Source organism: Pseudopipra pipra, chromosome 2 (assembly GCF_036250125.1).
Source record: "Pseudopipra pipra isolate bDixPip1 chromosome 2, bDixPip1.hap1, whole genome shotgun sequence".
Lineage (NCBI taxonomy): Eukaryota > Metazoa > Chordata > Aves > Passeriformes > Pipridae > Pseudopipra > Pseudopipra pipra.
Genome location: NC_087550.1, coordinates 49743364 through 49761658, shown reverse-complemented (window position 1 = coordinate 49761658; position 18295 = coordinate 49743364). Strand labels below are relative to the sequence as shown.

Sequence of the window (18295 nt, the reverse complement as noted above, 5' to 3'; positions counted from 1 at the left end):
ACTGAACCATTACATCCACACACCTGAAAACTTCCAGAGATGGTGATCCCACCACTTCCCTGGAGCCTGTTCCAATGCTCGATCACCCTTTCAGTGAAGAAATTTTTCCTACTATCCAACCTCCCTTGGTGAACTTGAGGCCATTTTCTCTGCTCCTGTCACTTGTTACCTGGGAGAAAAGACTGATCCCCACCTGGCTATAACCTCCTTTCAGGTAGTTGTAGAGAGCAATAAGGTTCCCCTCTGAGTCTCCTTTTCTCTAGGCTAAATGTTTAGAAGCAAAGAAATAAAATATTACACAGAAATTCTGTTTCACATACAGAATATGCAACTAGAGGTAAACTTGCTGATACAAGGAGAAATCAGTTTAAAAAAAAAACCAGGATCACTATCAGAGAAACATGCAGCACCTAGACTGTGAGACTGTTTACTCGAAGTTTAGGATGAAACATGGGAACAATCCCTAAAGAACAAGTCAAGAATCACGGCTAGGCTTTGTGAACAAAGATTTGGGAAAGGCTCTATCCACATTTGTTACAGGCACGCTGGTGGCTAAAGAGGCCAATACGAGACAGGCATGTCCGGTTGCAAAAGGCACAGCAGAAAGACTCTTTAGGTGGTATATTCTGCAGGGCACAATTCCTTCTGCGCTGTCTTTTCTCCTCGAGAGTGATCCTGCGTGCTTTCTCAAAGGAAGCAGCAGCGTTATAGATGGTGTGTCTCCAGACCTCCCGACTGGAGGCCAGAGTAGACCAGTTATGGTGATCAATATGGCCAAGGCTGAGATGTTGTTTCAGGGAGTCCTTGTATCTTCTCTTCAGGGCTCCTCTCATGCAGCAGCCAGTGGCAAGTTCACCATAAAGTAGGATCTTGGGGAGGCGGTGGTCCTTCATCCTTGAGACGTGCCCTGCCCAACGCAGCTGTGTTCTCAGCAACATGGCCTCAATACTTGTGACTGCTGCTTGTTCTAGAACAGATGTATTGGTCACATAATCTGACCAGTGGATGTTCAGGATTGTACAGAGACAGCATTGATGGAAGTGGTCTAAGAGACGCAGGTGGTGGCGGTAGATGACCCATGATTTGGAACCATACAAAAAAGTAGACAACACAATGGCTTTGGAAACATGGATCTTGGTACTTTTCTTCAAGTGTTTATTATGCCATACTCTTTTATTAAGCTTTCCGAAAGCACTATATGCCTTTGCCAACCTATTGTCTATCTCTCCGTCAATCTTACTGTCCGAGGAGATGAGGCTACCTAGGTAATTAAACTGCTGGACTGATTTGAGCTCTGATTGGCCAATGGTGATGTGGGGATGATGGAAGACTTCCTGAGGTGCAGGTTGATAGAAAACTTCTGTCTTCTTTAAGCTGACTTCCAGCCCAAAGAGCTCAGCAGCATCTGCAAAGCAGGATGTTAAACACTGCAGGGCTGCTTCTGTGTGGGCCACAAGGGCGGTGTCATCAGCATAAAGCAGCTCCCGGACAAGATGGTTTAAGGTCTTAGTGTGGGCCTTCAGTCGCCTTAGGTTGAATAGGCTTCCATCAGTACGATATCGAATGTAGATACCATCCTGATCATCGAGGTCTGCTGTGGCCCTTTGGAGCATCATGCTGAAAAAGATTGTGAATAGAGTTGGTGCAAGAACGCAGCCTTGTTTCACACCATTGGTAATTAGAAAGGGCTCAGAAAGTGCATTGCCATATCTGACTTGGCTGCACTGATCCTCATGAAGTGAGATGATCATTTTAAGGAACTTGGGGGACAACCTAAACATTCCAGAATCTGTCATAGACCTTTTCTGCTCACAGCGTCAAAAGCCTTGGTGAGATCAACAAAGGTTACATAGAGACCTTTATTCTGTTCCCTACACTTCTCTTGCAGTTGTCTGAGAACAAATACCATGTCTGTGGTGCTCCTGTTAGCTCTGAAACCACATTGGCTTTCAGGTAGAATTCCTTCTGCTCTAGCGGGTATTAATCTGTTCAAAAGTATTCTTGCCAGGATTTTGCCAGCAATGGAGAGCAGAGTAATACCACGGTAATTTGAACAGTCTGATTTAACTCCTTTCTTCTTATACAAAGTGATGATGACTGCATCTCAAAGGTCTGATTGTAGTTCGCTGAGTTCCCAACAACACATCACAAACTCGTGAAATTTAGCATGGAGTGCAAGGCCCCAATGTTTCCAAATTTCAGGTGGAATTCCATCAACCCCAGCTGCCTTGCCAATTTTCACCTGCTGTATGGCCTTAAGGGTTTCTCCCAAAGTGGGAGCAATATCCAATTCATTCTTCACCGGTTGTTGTGAGACGGACTGAATTGCTGAGTCTTGAACTACACGGCTAGTACTGAAAAGAGTCTGAAAGTGTTCAGACCAACAATTCAGAATGGAGGTTTTATCTGTTAGAAGCGTTTGACCATCAGCGCTGAGTAGAGGGCTTTGTACTTGGTATGTAGGCCCGTAAGCTGTTTTCAAGGCCTCACAGGAGCCTTTGTGATCACCCGTATCTGCGCATAATTGAGTTTTTTCAGCTAGACTAATCCACCACTTGTTCTGGATGTCACGGAGTTTCTGTTGGAGCTTGCTGCATGTAATGCGAAAGGCTGCTTTTCTTACGTGACAGGAAGGCAGTGCAAGGTGTGCTTGATGAGCAGTTCTCTTCTTCCTCAACAATTCCTGGATCTCTTGATTGTTTTCATCAAACCAGTCCTTGTTCTTCTTGAAGGAGAACCCTAAGGATTCTTCAGAGGACTGCAGGATGCTGTTTTTAATATGGTGCCAGAGTGTTTCAGGAGAGGGATCTATAGAATCTATAGAATGATTTTCGAGCCTAGTTTGAAGATTTGCCTGGAATCTGTCTCTCACTGTGGCTGATTGGAGATTGATAACTTGGAGTCTTCTCCTTGGGATACTGCACCTTTTAGGTTTGAACTTAAGACTGAAGTTAAGTTTGCAGCGCACAAGCCAATGGTCTGTTTGGCATTCTGCACTGGGCATCACACAGGTATGGTGGACATCGTGAATACCCCTCCATCACACCAGGACATAATCAATGAGATGCCAATGCTTAGATCTAGGATGCAGCCAAGTTGTATTCAGACTATTTTTTTGCTGAAAGACAGTGTTGGTGATGGTGAGCTGTTGCTCCACACAGAATTCTAGCAGAAGTCGATCATTATCGTTGCAGTTTCCAACACCATGCTTGCCTAATGCTCCTTTCCAGGCTTCAAAGTTCTTTCCTACTCTGGCGTTGAAATCACCAAGGATAATGATCTTATCATCTACAGGAACCTTTTGGATAAGGCAGAATTCATAAGCCCAAGCAGAATACAGATTCACCATAAGCCAAGCACATTCACGGCAGAAGCCTGGGCATGACCTCCCACTAAGCCAAGTTACAGTTCTTTGTAGATGATTAGCTGAAGTGGTTGGTAGTTGGAGATACTGGGCACGTGATCTGCCAATAACAGCATACTGTTGAAACTTCAACAACTTCCAGCAAAGCAGGACCAGAAATCCCACATCACATCATTGTTTTCTAAAGCCTAATTGTTATTTCCCAATTTATTTTGAAGTCCTGTGCCCTACTGAGTTGACCTTCATGATAGGGTCAGTAAAAAAAAAAAAAAAAGTTTAGCATTTCTACGAAAGCTACCATTTATCATTTCCTACAGGCAAAAAGACTTTTATACAATGTCAAAATAATTTAAAAAGAACAGCTCTTGGAAAAAATGGCTCAAACTATTAACAAAACATTTAAAAAATACTTTAAGAAATTGATTTATTTCTTTCAGATTAAATTTCATTGAAATTATCAAAAATACTGTATTCTATTCAAACTCATGCAGAGCTTTCCAAGTTTCACCTGAAACCAAGCTTGCATCTCAGCTTTAAAATGAACTAGAACACTTGGTGTCTTGCTCCAATAAGTCTACTATGAGTGTACTTCATCTGGCCAGAATTGTTTCTCACTGCTTTGAAAGCCAGTTAAAAAGAAAATGCACATTTTCAAAAACACAGAGAAGAATTATTCACTTTATCTTTGAAAAGTACAGATCCTATGCCACCTTCCGTGTGTTCAGCGCATGCAAGATGAAATCATTCTCGCACATCTCCACAACTCAACTGCTCAGACAGTCACAGCTTTCCTTCAATACTGGACACAAGGGGAAAAGTTATCACCATGAGAGCAATCAGCCATTGGAATAATTTCCCCAGGGAAATGGTAGATTCCCCAGTGCTGGACATTTTAAGATGCAGCTAGGTCCCTTCCAATCTGGCATTCTATGATCATCTGCTAAGGTGTAATACCAATCTCCTCAGTTGCAAAGCAGCAGTATGAGATCTTGGAATACAGTAACTGGTCCACTACCCCATAAGCATTATTGGAATATTTGCTGTTATCACAACTGTGTATTCTAGAGCTACATCTCATAGAACAAAAACTGGATGTTTCTGTGAAATTATGTATTTGACCTAAATATACTTCACAAACTTTTACTTCAATACCTACTACTAGACCTGCTAATTCAAAAAAGACATCGGTATTAAAATATGAGAGTCAATGAAGGAGGAGGATGACAAAACCTGCAGTTTTAAGTGGACCTAAAGATGAGAAAGGTACTGCAATTACGTACTATGAAAAAGGATATGGAGGCAGTTAAGATTAAATACCCTGAATAAAACCTTCAGCTGCAGAAGTACTGCTTTTATTGGACTGAGAATGATAATTGTTTGCCATCTGTAAGAACAGGAATGAAAGGCTAAAAAAGGTCTACTTCAAAGACACAGACAGCAAGCAGTAAACTGAAGCCTACTTCTTCCGGAAACATGAATGGAAAGAAAGATAAAAGCAATTAAAAGAACCTCATCCAACAAGTGCAGCATGCCTTCCTACCAACAGTATGGAAAAATAATAGGCATAAGCAAGTCATTATGACCATAAAAATTGCAATAAGAACAGGCCAAAGGTGCTACAAACCTAAACTCTGTCCTCAATAATAAAAATGCATGCAAATTTAGAAATGACCAATTAAACATTAGCCCTCAAGTTTAATAACAGATCACTTTCAAACACAGAAATACCACACTAATCAAAGTCCCCACTTCCACGGAAACCCTGCAGAATGACAGAACACAAGCAGTGCAGGATAAAGGGAATACCAACTGTATTGCATTTCTCCAAGTGATGGAGACACTCTGGAAAGGAAGCCAAAAAGAAAAATACTCAATAAAATAGCTAGCACCAGCTATCCTCCAGACACATGAAATAATCCCGAAAAATCATAAAAGTCATTGCAGCAATTACTACAAGACATTTTTATGCATTCCAATTCTCTGTTTACACTTATCGCAGAACTACTATTTGGACAACATTGTTAGTACGTCAATATATATACTCAATATATTAAGTCTTTCACAATAAATAATACAGTAAACCCAGGAATAAAACAGGTCAAATTTTCAGGTCATCCAAAAATGATGCTTGAAAGATACAAGCCAAAAAATCTACCCATCAAATCCTAAATATATGCATAAATGCACTGTAGGTTAATAAATCTGAAGTTAAATTATGCTTTTTGAGGGCTTTAAGGAATAAATGAGTATTCCTTTAAACAATGCAGAGAAAGTATAATTTACATATAAGTATTAGTTTTATATGCCAAATAATTTGATGAACTTCTCAGAAAAAACCCTAACACATTAATAGTCAAAGCATACACATTTCAAATATAGAGAAAGGATAAGAAGTGTTTACCTTAAGTTTGAATTCAAGCTGTGGTAGAACAGAAAGTAAGAGGTGACTGTCAATATTGTATAATTCCAGAATCAAGTCAAACACATGCTCTGACAGGTCACTAATTGATGTTTTACCAAGCATGAGGACCTGATTGAAGAACTGGAAAATAAAACAGCACGTATCAACAACAAGAGTGTATACAGACACTTCTCCAAATCTTATGCTTGTCAACCACTAAATTTACTTTTTACAACAATTTACAATCTTACAACATTAATTTCACTACTATAAAAAAAGGGGGAGGTAGCACATGTAGATCAGAATTCTGAAGCAGAAATCTTAGAATATCACTGTTTTGTATTCATTATTATACATAGAGGAAAACACATTAAAAGTGATGTTTAGTTTACCCCAGTAGGGCTACAATTAATTTAAGAAACACAACTTTAGAGGAGTTCCAGTGCATCACATCTTTTTATAATGTGACTATATTTAGAGTTATTTCACTATTAAGGACCGTCACTTCAAAAGTATTCTAACATTTAGTCAAAACAAGGCTGAAACAACTGGTTAACTACTACATTTAACAGCTGACATGTTAAGGAGTTGAAAGTAAAAGCACAGGAATTGATAACTGACTGTTCCAGAATTTGTTTTAAAAGCTGTAAAGCAATTATTCTTTCTTGGTAAACTTGACAAGTTTGAGGGAAAATGCATAATTCTCATTAAAGAAAATAATTCCACACTACTTTCAACTATGTCCTCTCAGATGGGTAAGAAGGAATATACTACCCTCTACTCATTAGGGGGAGGATATAATTTGGAACATTTTTCTTCTCTTTGGGTTAAAACCATGCACAAGTGTGCCTAAACAAATTACCCCATTTCCACCTGCCACTAAGACAACAGAACACGTTTAACTGGCACTTCAGTTTTCTACTTCCAAACTTGGGACAGACAAACATCACAACACTCTGTACCTGACAAAGTTAATCATATCAGTAAAGAAACTAAAAACTCGAAAGCTACCAGTTTCTAAAGCCATAGAATGAACCCCCAACAAGTGATGCAGTAGAAAAAGTCAACAGTTCACGCAGTAATGACTAGAAAATAATAGAAAAGTGCGTTTCATGAGCAGTTAAAGACTGTCTTCCAGAAACATTTTGCTTTTCTGGATACATAGTTGCCTGAAATGTATATATTCCTGTTTAGGTAACTAACTGTTACTGTGGTTTTTATGTGTTTGAAGAAAGAAAATTTTCAGAACAGCTTATTTCTCACTCATGGGAAACAAAGAACAGAAGACGCCACATACATTCTTTCCATGAACAGAAGATTCTTATTGACTTATTGACTTACAGACTTCCTTAAAGCTCACAAAATGTCACCCAGTTTGTAATCTAACCTTACAGATGAACATTAAAAACACACATAGCAACACTTTCCCAAACAGCAGGTTAGAAGTAAGAGTTTTCACTGAAGATTTTCTAAAATCTTAGGAGGTACCACTTTCCAAGTACCACAAACACTATAAGTCTGAAAGCAATAGAAAGCAGTGAAGATTTGTTATTGTCTTCAAGCTCCTGAGGTTTTGGATAGATGTCATGAGACCTGCTAAATCCTCAACTACTAAAAAAGAAATAGTCTTTTCTATTGTACAACTTAAGTTAGAGCATAATCCTGTCTGATCTTTACTTCCCCTCATCCATTTCTAGTACAGTGGCAATGATGTCTACACTCAACTTGGCTACAATTCTCTATGCACTCGGTTTTCTTCCCTCCTACCTATTCTTAGATTGTTTCCTATTCCCATTCATATAATAACAGCATTACAATATTGCTCTATCTTCACTTCTCTCAGCTTCTAAATAGTCTCATCTCCTCACTAAAGGAAGAATTTTGCCACACAAACAATGTGTTTATATATTTTTATCAGAACAATACATATAAATACATTTGGTCTTCCAGTCACTCTAAGGATTGACTTTCAAGGTCTTCTAAAACAGCAGAAAGTAAACTATCCATTGCATTTCACAAATCAAAATTATTATAGGCTTAGTAGATTATATAAAAAAGTAAAGAATTAGACTCAAAAGGACAGGTTACGCAGTGCTTCATTAATACAATAATTCTTTCAAAGAAAATTGAGAGTCTGTAAAATGTTGCAATTCATTCTTTTTATAATACAGCTCAGTTAAAAAAAAATAATTTCCATATTTGTCTGTAGTCTTCACTTACATTAGTAATGTATGGTTCAATGGCTTGCGCTGTCCTCTTTAGTAAAGCCTTTGCCAAATCATAGGCTTGCTTGTTTAGATTCTGAGAAAGAAAAAAAGAAAACAAAACAGAAATTTTTTAAGCACATGCATTAATCCTAAAAATAAATCTCAGAATTTAAAGCTAACATGTACTGGTAAATGCATTAAAGCAATAACCTGTTCTTTTTATACTTTCAGAAGTAAAGATAAAATAGAAAAAACAAAGCCATTCCAAACAAAGCTTAGTAGTCTTCACTGACATTATCAAGAGAAAACCTCTTTCCTGGCAAATGAGGGTTTACTTTTAGTTGCACATCTAAGACTGATACTCACTGAAGTCAGTGCCTATATTTTACAGCTCCTCCTTACCAGCTTCCCCAAAAAACAGGAAAGCAATATAAAGCAACATCTAGAGTCACTACAAAAGAAGGATTCTGAACAGATTGTGGCAGAAAGTACGATTCTGTCCTTGCATCAAGCAGTCACCTGTGAATCACCATCACAGCCTCTTCATTGTACCGTGCAAAGATTCTTAGCCTGTTGTCTGAGACAGCAAAGAAAAAAACCCTGGAATTTTAGTTCATGAGCAGAAAAGGGTGAAGAATAAAATATAAAGAAGCTAACATAAAAAATTTAGAAAACAGATCCCCCTCCCCAACATTCCAATCTCTCCATTTCTCTAATTGGGTTATTGCTTTATCATTGTTTCGTTCCTTTCCCAGCACACATTCTCCACGCTCTAGTTGCTACATCCTTTCTCCAATTTCTATATCACAATTATTTTCCAAAAATTTTCAGATGAAAATACAACTCAGCCCTTGCGGCACCCACTGCAGAGTTGATTAACACACAGAAGAAGGAAAAGTCTCCAATACACAAGAATATATAGTATTTTAATAGCTAAAAGTCTCTATAAAAATATAGTTCCCACAATTTTTATTCGGCTTTGTAATTTTAAAAAAAACCCCAGCATATTCAATTTATAAGGCAACAGTAAAAAAGGGCAGGTTTTGGTTGTTTTTTTCTAAATATGTCTCATCCATAAAAGCAAGAAAACTTCATTTTAGCATAATTAAAAGCAAACACAAGCCACTGCCACACGCAGGGTATTTCTTTATCTGTGTATGTTTGGTTCTTTATAGCTGTCCAAATGGAAAAAAAAAAAAGATTTGCAAAGAGATGGAGAATACTGCCTGAAATTTAAAAAACGCTACAGAACCATAGGCTTCAAAACAGCAGTGGGAACAGATTAACATTTTCTGATAATATAAGATAAAAAAAGTCTTTGACTTGCCTACTGATAGAATTAAGTCAGGTGATTGAAGTCAAAAGACTACAAAGATTCATGCCTGAAGTATCTGTTTTACTCAGAGCCACTACAGAAGGTGACTAAAAAGAACAATTCTTGAGTATCCAAGGATACTCAAATGCTTACATAAAATACTAGCATCCTTGTAATTCCTCTTCCCTTATTCTAATCAAGATACAAGGGTAATTGACAGTCTTTTTACAAAATTGTGCAGCTGTTCCATGTCCCAGAAAAGAGAAGGCTCTGCATGCTGGATTTCTCTTTATCGTTATGAGGAAAAAAAAGGAAAAAAAAAAAAAGGCATTTCCACCCATAGCATTTGTTTTATGTTATTCAGCTAGAGCGGTAACTGCTCAGGAAATAAAAGGCACAAATATCTATAACAAGAAATGTACACCACTTTCAATTCTTGTTCTGATCCTTCTTCACACTTTACCTTCATCAAAAAATTACCTTCACCTGGGTAAGAGGGAACTCTGGATCATGAGCAAGATCCAATTTACATATAAAACAAGTCTAAACAGCAGACCTAGCACAGCAGAGTTCCAAAAGGCAGATCTGTTTTGATTCACATTAATTACAGTTTTAGCTTGTGTCTTTCACACATCAGTTCACTTCAGATCTTAATGTTTCCCAAGATAAATGCTGGAAGTAGATATTTGCAAGGCTGAGTAAGGTATTCGCATTACACCTCATTCTATCCAAAAAAAGCTTCAAAGAGGAAAAACAGTCTAGAGCACAACTGGCAAAGGAAAGTTACCTATTTTTTCATGCCTCACGTACTTGATTTAATTGTGCCAACAGTCACGACCCTCAAATATCCAGAGGCCCAACCTTCTGAAAATAACAATACCAAAGAAGTCTTAAAAGCACATGATATAGTCATCTTCTCATTTTCCAGCCTCAGGATAAAAGAAGAAACAAGAAAACGTGGCACTGCCTTAGTTGAAATGAAACAAGAGCAACCCAGGCCACTACCAAGTAGGTTCAAAGATCTTTTACAGAATGTCAAACTTATCCTTCTGACTAATTCAACAGCCACAAAAACACCTAAAACTTCCTTCTCCTGAGAGAGACATTTTAAAAGGATAACAATTTAATAAATTTCTTCTCTGTGTTTAGATAAACTCTTCTATGTTACTCTCCCTTTAATCTTTCTATAAGTTTGGAAAGGAAATTAACATGTATTTCAAGATCTTTTAATGATTTAAGAAACTCCTCATGATGGGGACAATAATCTTAATTAGGATGCCTCCAAAAGCATTTAGGCACCCAGTGGGCATAAGCTTTTGAGAGTTCTGAACAGGGTAGAAACTAAGCAATCAGCTGGCAACACTGTTTAAAGTAATCATTAGTAATTACTACATTTTGAAGGAAAAATACAGAAATAAGTATTGATTGATAAGGACAAACCAAAGAACCACCCACAAAAAGGCAGAACACAGATCTTCTGCAAGATAACTGAGGTTACATTTAACATCTAAAACAGATTTTCCCCCTGAAAACCTCTGGTTTTCTTTCAGAAAATAAAGTTAATAAATGCAGGAGAACACTTTTTTTTCCTTAAAGCTTAGGAAGCCTCCAGCAATAAAATTGGAATACAGGCTATCTTGGTCAACCATAAGATCTTTCCTTAGTCTCAATTCTTACCATGATTTTTATGTATATATTGCTAGTATTTCAAGCTTTTTACACTTCTGGAAGACATTAACAATTTCACCAATTTATTTTTCATACCTGCTTTTCTCTAGAATGTTTGACAAACTTCTACTTTTTGACACAAGAAGCAGCAGTAACCTCTCTGACAGAATGGCACAGACATTTTTGTGTTTATATAGACAATACTCTCCAGAACAAGTGAGAGTGAAATAATTTGTACTCATCCTTTAAATGAGGGGAAAAGGAGGCAACTGAAAACAAATGCATGTCCCTTATTTTTTCTTTAAAAAAGACGACTAGCTAGTGTCAATCCAGCCCTTATTTTATAACTCAAGGAGGAAAATCAAATGTAAAGTCTGTATCTAGTGCAAAAATTCCTGAAAAACATACATTTTAACATATTATTTTCTTGGAATTTGGAAAAGGTCTTCAGTTTTATTCTTATTATCAATGGCACAGCAGCAGAATTAGTATCCAAGAGCACCTGACAAAACAGTTCTAACAGATTCTCTAGTTCTGCTAAGGAAGGTAAACAGGATTCTAAGGATGGCTGACAAAGAAAAGCTCAGCTGAAGTGTTGCCAAGATAGATAACACTAATTATTAAGCAAATTTATAGTAGAGGCAGTTAGGAATTTAATTGTCAATATCACTTCTAAGACATAAGCATGTAAAGCATGTGGGATGTGCAATGTGGGATTCCCTGTAGTACTCCTGAGGCTGAAAATGGAACACTGGCAAACACTCAAGGAAATAAAGTACAATTTGCCTTCTAACACACTGCACAAACACAAAATTGTTTGCAGGTCTTCCATAAAAGCTTTATAATATAAAAAGACCATTAAAGGGGAAAGGAAAACTATTAATTTTTCTTGCCTTTTCATACTGACTAACTCTCCCTTGCTTCTGGGTCTTATCTGGGTTTAGGTCACTTTATTTCATTCCCTGATAACATAACCCCATCAAAAGAATTTTAGCAGAGTTTATAGAAAAGAAGAAAAGAGAAGGCACAAAAGGAAAAAAATAATTCAGCATCAAAACTAAGAGTTGAACGCACCATCAGACAAGTAAAGCTTGCCATTCTATTGACTTATCTGATAGCTGTAATACTCAAGCAAGCCTGTGCACACTCCAACGTGCCTCTTTTGTGATATTAGTGTCAGCTGCTCTCATTCAGGTTGGCCTGAATGAAAAGCCATCAGTATGGCTTTTATTCTGGCCAAGTGAGATGGATGACAAACTCAAGGGACATAGAGTAGTTTAGACTACTTCAGTGACTACGAGTTATGGTAGACAGACATTTGATGATACATCATGTGCGCAGTATATGCTCTTTATGCCTGAGTTTTTGTAGTCATCCTGCTGGCACCATTGTTTACTACACTTACTACTCAGGACTAAGGACCACGTCTGTTTTTCCTCTTTGAAGAAATAGTCTTGGTTTTAAGACATAACAGCTTTGAATTAACCTTTGGTAAACTGCTCAACTAACTACTACATCTCTTAAAAATATTAATATAATTTTTGCATCAAGCTGTCTAATGTTGAATTTTAGCCACTGGGCTTTAGCATCCAGGAGCTGCTTGAACCTTCTGTTCCCAATACATACTTACAGACCACTCTTTAGATAAATTATAAAGATTAAACTATTCAAGTCTCAGTCTCGTGTTACCAATATAACTATTTTCTACAATACAAGGCTACCACACATTCCCTCTCAAGCACAACCTTCCTTCTGGCTGTATTAAAATACACCACTTGCCTGTGTCACTTTCTAGAGACAAAATGGTTTTATCTCCAACAATCTCTCAATCTGACAGATCTATGTTCCTTCTACTCCATCAAAAGTATTTTTGGTCCCTAGGAAATCTGGGGATGCCCCACTGACCATTACACCAACACTTGCCTTTCAATTTCCCTTTTCCACAGCCTGTACAGCTGAACAGTTTAGGTCAGCTAAGACGTAGTTCTTTTTTATGGTGGACCTTATCCCTAAGGTCTTCCTAGTTTTGTGCTCAGTGGACACGAGTGGAAAAATTCGCAACTCTGAATTCATTACACTTGTCCAACATGACATCAGTAGAAACAGAAAGTAGTTAGAGGACCAAAATTTTAAAAAAAACACTATTTGAAGATTTTGAGATGAAACAGAAAAATACTAGAAACTTCTTTCCATTAGTATGAAAAGAAGAAGAAAAAAGGTACTCAGGATACAGTATGAAGTTATGTCACTATTTCAGTTCAAAAGCAAGCTATAAATGAGCATCATATCCAAAGAGATACTTTAATTAAAACAAAAGCAGAAGAAAATGCAACCCCCCAAATATATTAACCTATTAAAATATTCAGTCAATATCTTCAAATCCTAAAAACTACAAAACAGAATTGTTTCAATGCTACAGACAATTTAACAGGATGCAAATTCTTCAACTCAAAATGAACTTATTAAACATGAATCATAGAAATAATACAATTAAATCAAGTTAAGCACAGGTGACACAATAACTGAGAAAACACAAACTGAAGTGTTTTGCATAGTTTTGCTTTTGTTTCTTGTATTCCAAAGCTTTACTTCACAAATCTGAATATTAGCCACACAAATTTCAGTCTGGACCTGGCATAAAAGTACTAGACCCCTTGAAGGACACAGCTAAAGCACTTCCAGTGGGGAAAAAAATTACTGATCTATACTAAGCATTTAATCTTTCATTGTCAATAGAAAAATAATTTATGTGCTATTTATTTCCTGAAATTGATGACCTGTGGTAAAAGCATGCTAGCAGGCATTCCAAAGGAACTCTCAGTTAATATCCTCTTAACCTTACACTTTTCAGAAACTAAAGTAGTTAGGACTTTCCTGAACACACTTTAAAAAAAAAAAAAGGCAAGCTGTTAGAACTGTCCAAATGCAGCTAAATACGCATTTACTAGATAATTCTCCAGATTCTTTTTTTGTCATACAGAACATAAGTATAAGTCATCTTGTAAATCATCTTCTACATTGTAGCCTAAGAGGGCTCATAGGACACAGATAGTTTTCTGAACTAGGAAGTCAGACTTCCATGATTTTTAAACATCTAAATATCACAACATAAGCACAGTTCTGAAGTCCTTCCTTTAGTTCATCTATTGGATGTTTTTGGTTTTTTGAGAAGACACTACTCATTAAGGTAAGACAGCAATCCCTTGGGCTCTTCAGATACCATCATTTCTCCCCATAGTTAATTCTATGGCTGCATCAGAAACATATCAGTGTGCTTTCAGTAATGCCAAGCCAACATTTCTGAAATGCAAGAGCCAATTACAAATCAGCAGTTGTGACAACTTTTTCCCTCCCACATTAGTTTGAGCTGTTGATACAGCACTACAGGAATTACAACTTTCCAAAGGATATATGTAACTTTTATATCCAGTTCTACTGGTATGAGAGTATATAAAAAAACTGTGTTTAAATTCATATGACATTAAACCTTTTAGATTACTATGACCACTGATACTTTGCTTACAGCGTGTCAGAGCAATGAAATTCTACTGAATTTTCTGACTATTAAAAATAGCCTGCTAAAAGAAATCTAAACATTATGAAGACGTTTGCTACAGCTGTTCTCTCAATGAGATCTACATATCCGAATATATACATCCAATAAATCATGATTACAAAACAAAACAAAAAAACCCCCAAAACTTAAGCCACTATTAAGACTTACCTTATGTGCCGGCACTAGATTAACTAACACTGTATCCAGAAGTTCCTGCGACACAGTATCTCCCTCACAAATGATAGAGCTCATGAGATCAACCATGTGCATGTGTACTTTTTGGTTATGACCATTGCTGAAATTAAAAACAAGAATTCTTAGTGTACTATCTATATAAAGTACAAGTTCCACTCAGAGCACTTCCTGTGGTGATTTCAGCAAATCACAAATTTTCTTAGAAGTCAAAATACTTCAGTTTCTCAGTTGTATATACCAGTTTCCAAAATGTTCTTTAATTTCACGCTCTCCTCGTTTAGTACTATAGTAAGAGTAAGAGGACTGTATCCATCCCCACCATGAAAAGATAGTGTATTAGCACATCCCTCCCCTCTACTCAGCTGGAGTGCTTGTGCCCAGATTTGGGCTTCCCAGCACAAGAGGGACACGTACATCTTGGAGGCAGCCGAGGAAACGATCATAAAGATGATTAAGGCAGCAGAGCAGCTCTCATGCAAGGAGGCACTGAGAGAGTTGACATCTATTTTAGCCTTGAGAAGAGATGACTTAGGGAGGAACTCATCATTATGTTTAAATACCTGATGTTAGGCAGAAAGGGCAAGATTGTCTTGACACCACACACTCGGTGACCAATGACAGAACAAGAGCCAATGGACACCAAGATAAATACAGAACATACTGTTTAAACACAGGAAACTTTTTAAATATAAGGGTGATTGAGCACTACAAGGTTGCCCAGAGAGGGGCATGGACTCTCCATCCTTGGAGATGCTCAAAATCCAGCTGGCTACAGTTCTGGGCAATCTGCTAGAGCTAATCCGGTTTGAGCAAGGAGCACAGACTAGACTATCTCTAGCAGTGTGTTTCAGGGTCCACTACTTTCTGACTCATGTTTTTACAGCAATAATCCTCTAAATTCCTTAGAATTACATATCACACCATTCAATTTCAAGAATAGAATAAAATAAAGGCAGTAAATGACAATTAAAGTGTCTTGGGGGGGAAAAGACTATTTGCAGTGTGCTTTTTTTAAATATGCCAAGCAAAACTGAGAGCTTATTGTATTTATATTGCTACGTTTAACAAAACTAAGCTCATTAATGCTAAAAGTCACACCAAACAACTATCTTAGAAACAACTGACCTCAATCATGAAACAATACATTGTAATTGGGGGTGACAATACTTACTTTATTACTGAAAACAGCGTTCTGTACAACTGTGTAAAAATCTCATTGCTGTCTTCTAATTCAAAACATATGTTATAAGACTTGACCCAAGCAATGTTCTGTGTTGGAAAAGGAAAAAAAATAAAAGGAGCAGTTAATACAAATAATACATTGAAAAATTACATCTAACAGTTATTATGAAATAAGTTATGTAGCTCACCTCAAGCAAATAAAAGTATCGATTAAACTGGGGGCTTTTTGTATCTTCTAAACCTTTAAGCTGCCTTGTTATAAACATAAATATATCCTGAAAAGAAAAAAATGATAGTTATTTAGTCAACTGCAATTAAACTTCCAAAATTAAAATATATTTTTTTTAAGTTACTAGTATTATTTATCACTACAAAATACACAGCAGTGACGGACACATTATTTCACTGTCCAAAAGAAGATCATCTGCAAAAACACCATGGAAAATGTCAAGGAGTAATTTTAAAATACTTCATGTTTCTTTAAAGGGTTTAAAAAGCAATCTTTTAGTAAGGAAGCAAAAGTTTTCTTTTTCCAAAGAAAAGCACTCAGCTTGACAAATAGAGCTGCAACTGGCTGACGTGCTGTGGAGTCAAGAACTTATTATTCAGCAGGACAAGGGATTTTACATTTTTACTTCATACAGTAACAGGTTTCAAAAGAAGGGGGGAAAAGCAGTAGGCAATTACAGCTTTCCTAAAAGTGTTATTATATGTTCACACTGTATTGTTTGTGCATTTGTCAGTCGCCATGATATTGACACAGATCACATCTCTTGCAAAAACTAATAAGCAAAGTTCCTCCGGCTTCCTCTATCACCTTTCGGCACCAGAAGACTCCTTCAGAAAAAGTCTCACACAAAGTAAATTGAAGCAGCTGATAAGGAACAAATAATCGATTACGAACAGAATGGAAACACACAGGAAGGTGTCTTTTTAAAACACTTCTTTACATTCAGATTATTAACAGCTGGAAATTCACAACTACTATATAAAATCAAAATATTTAAAAATACGTATACCAGAAACACTGTTCACAGCCTCAGCTGTATCTATAATATATCATCTAAGAATCTAGGTGTAAATCACATAAGTTCCAAAAGGCATAAAGTTGCCAAAATAGACACATGAAAGCCTTATTGTTAACCCTGAAAAAACTATACTAGAAATAGTCAATAAAGCTTTTCTATAACATTTTCAAAAGGACCACTTCACCTCAGCCCCTCAAGACAAATGAGATAGACAAAAGACAAGAATGGGGTTCCTTTCCTTCTAATACTACAACCACAAAATCCAGCCCTAATCATTAAGGTGAGCACTTACTGTGGTTCTAGGTAAAAACAAGAATTAAATGACACCTGACATCATCACCTCTTGGCAAAAAAAGCACAGCAAGCACACAGTTCAGAGGTAACAGCTACATTAATGTTTTAATTTGAATCAAGATTGTGATTTTGAAGTGTAAAGGATGATCAGAAGGATCACTGTTTGGTTCACACTTCAGATCACTTACAGAGCACACGATCTAGACTCTTTAGCTGAAATTAAACCAAATGACACAGTTCCAAGGGCACATCTAATGGTCTCCAACCACTCACAAACTCACAGTCCACAGGCAAAAGCCCATCTGAAGAATTCTTCCCTTAAAAACTAGTGACTGAACAAATAGCAAGCCATCAATGCCCACCCAAAATGAGTGCTGTCTTCTGGAAAACTAGTACACTAGATGGTTCTTTATCTCAATCAGTTCATTTAAGAAAATATCTTTACTTCTTATCTTGCAGCTCAGTATGGAACACTTATCTACTGAATGTGATTCCCAGACCCTACTCATTTTCCAGATTTTTGTAAAGTTCTCAGAACTGCGTTGTATATAGACTACATACAGTAATGAATCGCATACATGTACAGTAAGTCCAACATTTGAACACTTCAAATAACAGCATCATTTGAAAAAGTAATCATTTATTTCTAAACTATTTTTTCCAATTTTGTTTTAAAGAAAGCAAGGCAAACTCAGAAGTACTCACTAAATTTTTAATATCTCACTTATTACGATCCAACATTTTTCCCCTTTTTAAGCATACATAATATACTATTTGAAATGCATTTAAAAATTCAAAAGACAGGTTAAAATAAACTTTGGCTGCAGCCAAGAAATTGCAACACTTTCACAACGATAAGTTTTCACATCAGACTCCGTAAAGCAAGTCTACATTAGAATTCAGACTCTTAAACCAAAATTGCTTATACTTCAACTTTAGAGAGAACATTTTATGTTTTTTGTGGATTGCTGTCTAGATGGCCATTAACCACATAAGGGCTTCAGTAAGCATCAGTCATGGTTCTCACCAGAGAATACATTCAGAGTGTTGAAGTTCTGCTACCACATACACCCTTAAACATCTCC

The 18295-nt window shown here is 36.9% G+C and overlaps 1 protein-coding gene across 5 annotated transcripts in view; it reads right to left on the bottom strand.

Moving 5' to 3' along the window:
* PDS5B (PDS5 cohesin associated factor B) overlaps positions 1-18295 on the bottom strand; it is a 101976-nt gene that overhangs the window by 58251 nt on the left and 25430 nt on the right. For all 5 annotated transcript variants that reach the window (XM_064645496.1, XM_064645498.1, XM_064645494.1 and 2 more), the window contains 5 exons: positions 16077-16163; positions 15878-15975; positions 14680-14806; positions 7986-8066; positions 5766-5906 (listed from right to left, as the gene is read on the bottom strand). In XM_064645496.1, coding sequence (XP_064501566.1) covers positions 5766-5906; positions 7986-8066; positions 14680-14806; positions 15878-15975; positions 16077-16163 — 534 coding nt within the window. The remainder of the gene's footprint in view (positions 1-5765; positions 5907-7985; positions 8067-14679; positions 14807-15877; positions 15976-16076; positions 16164-18295) is intronic.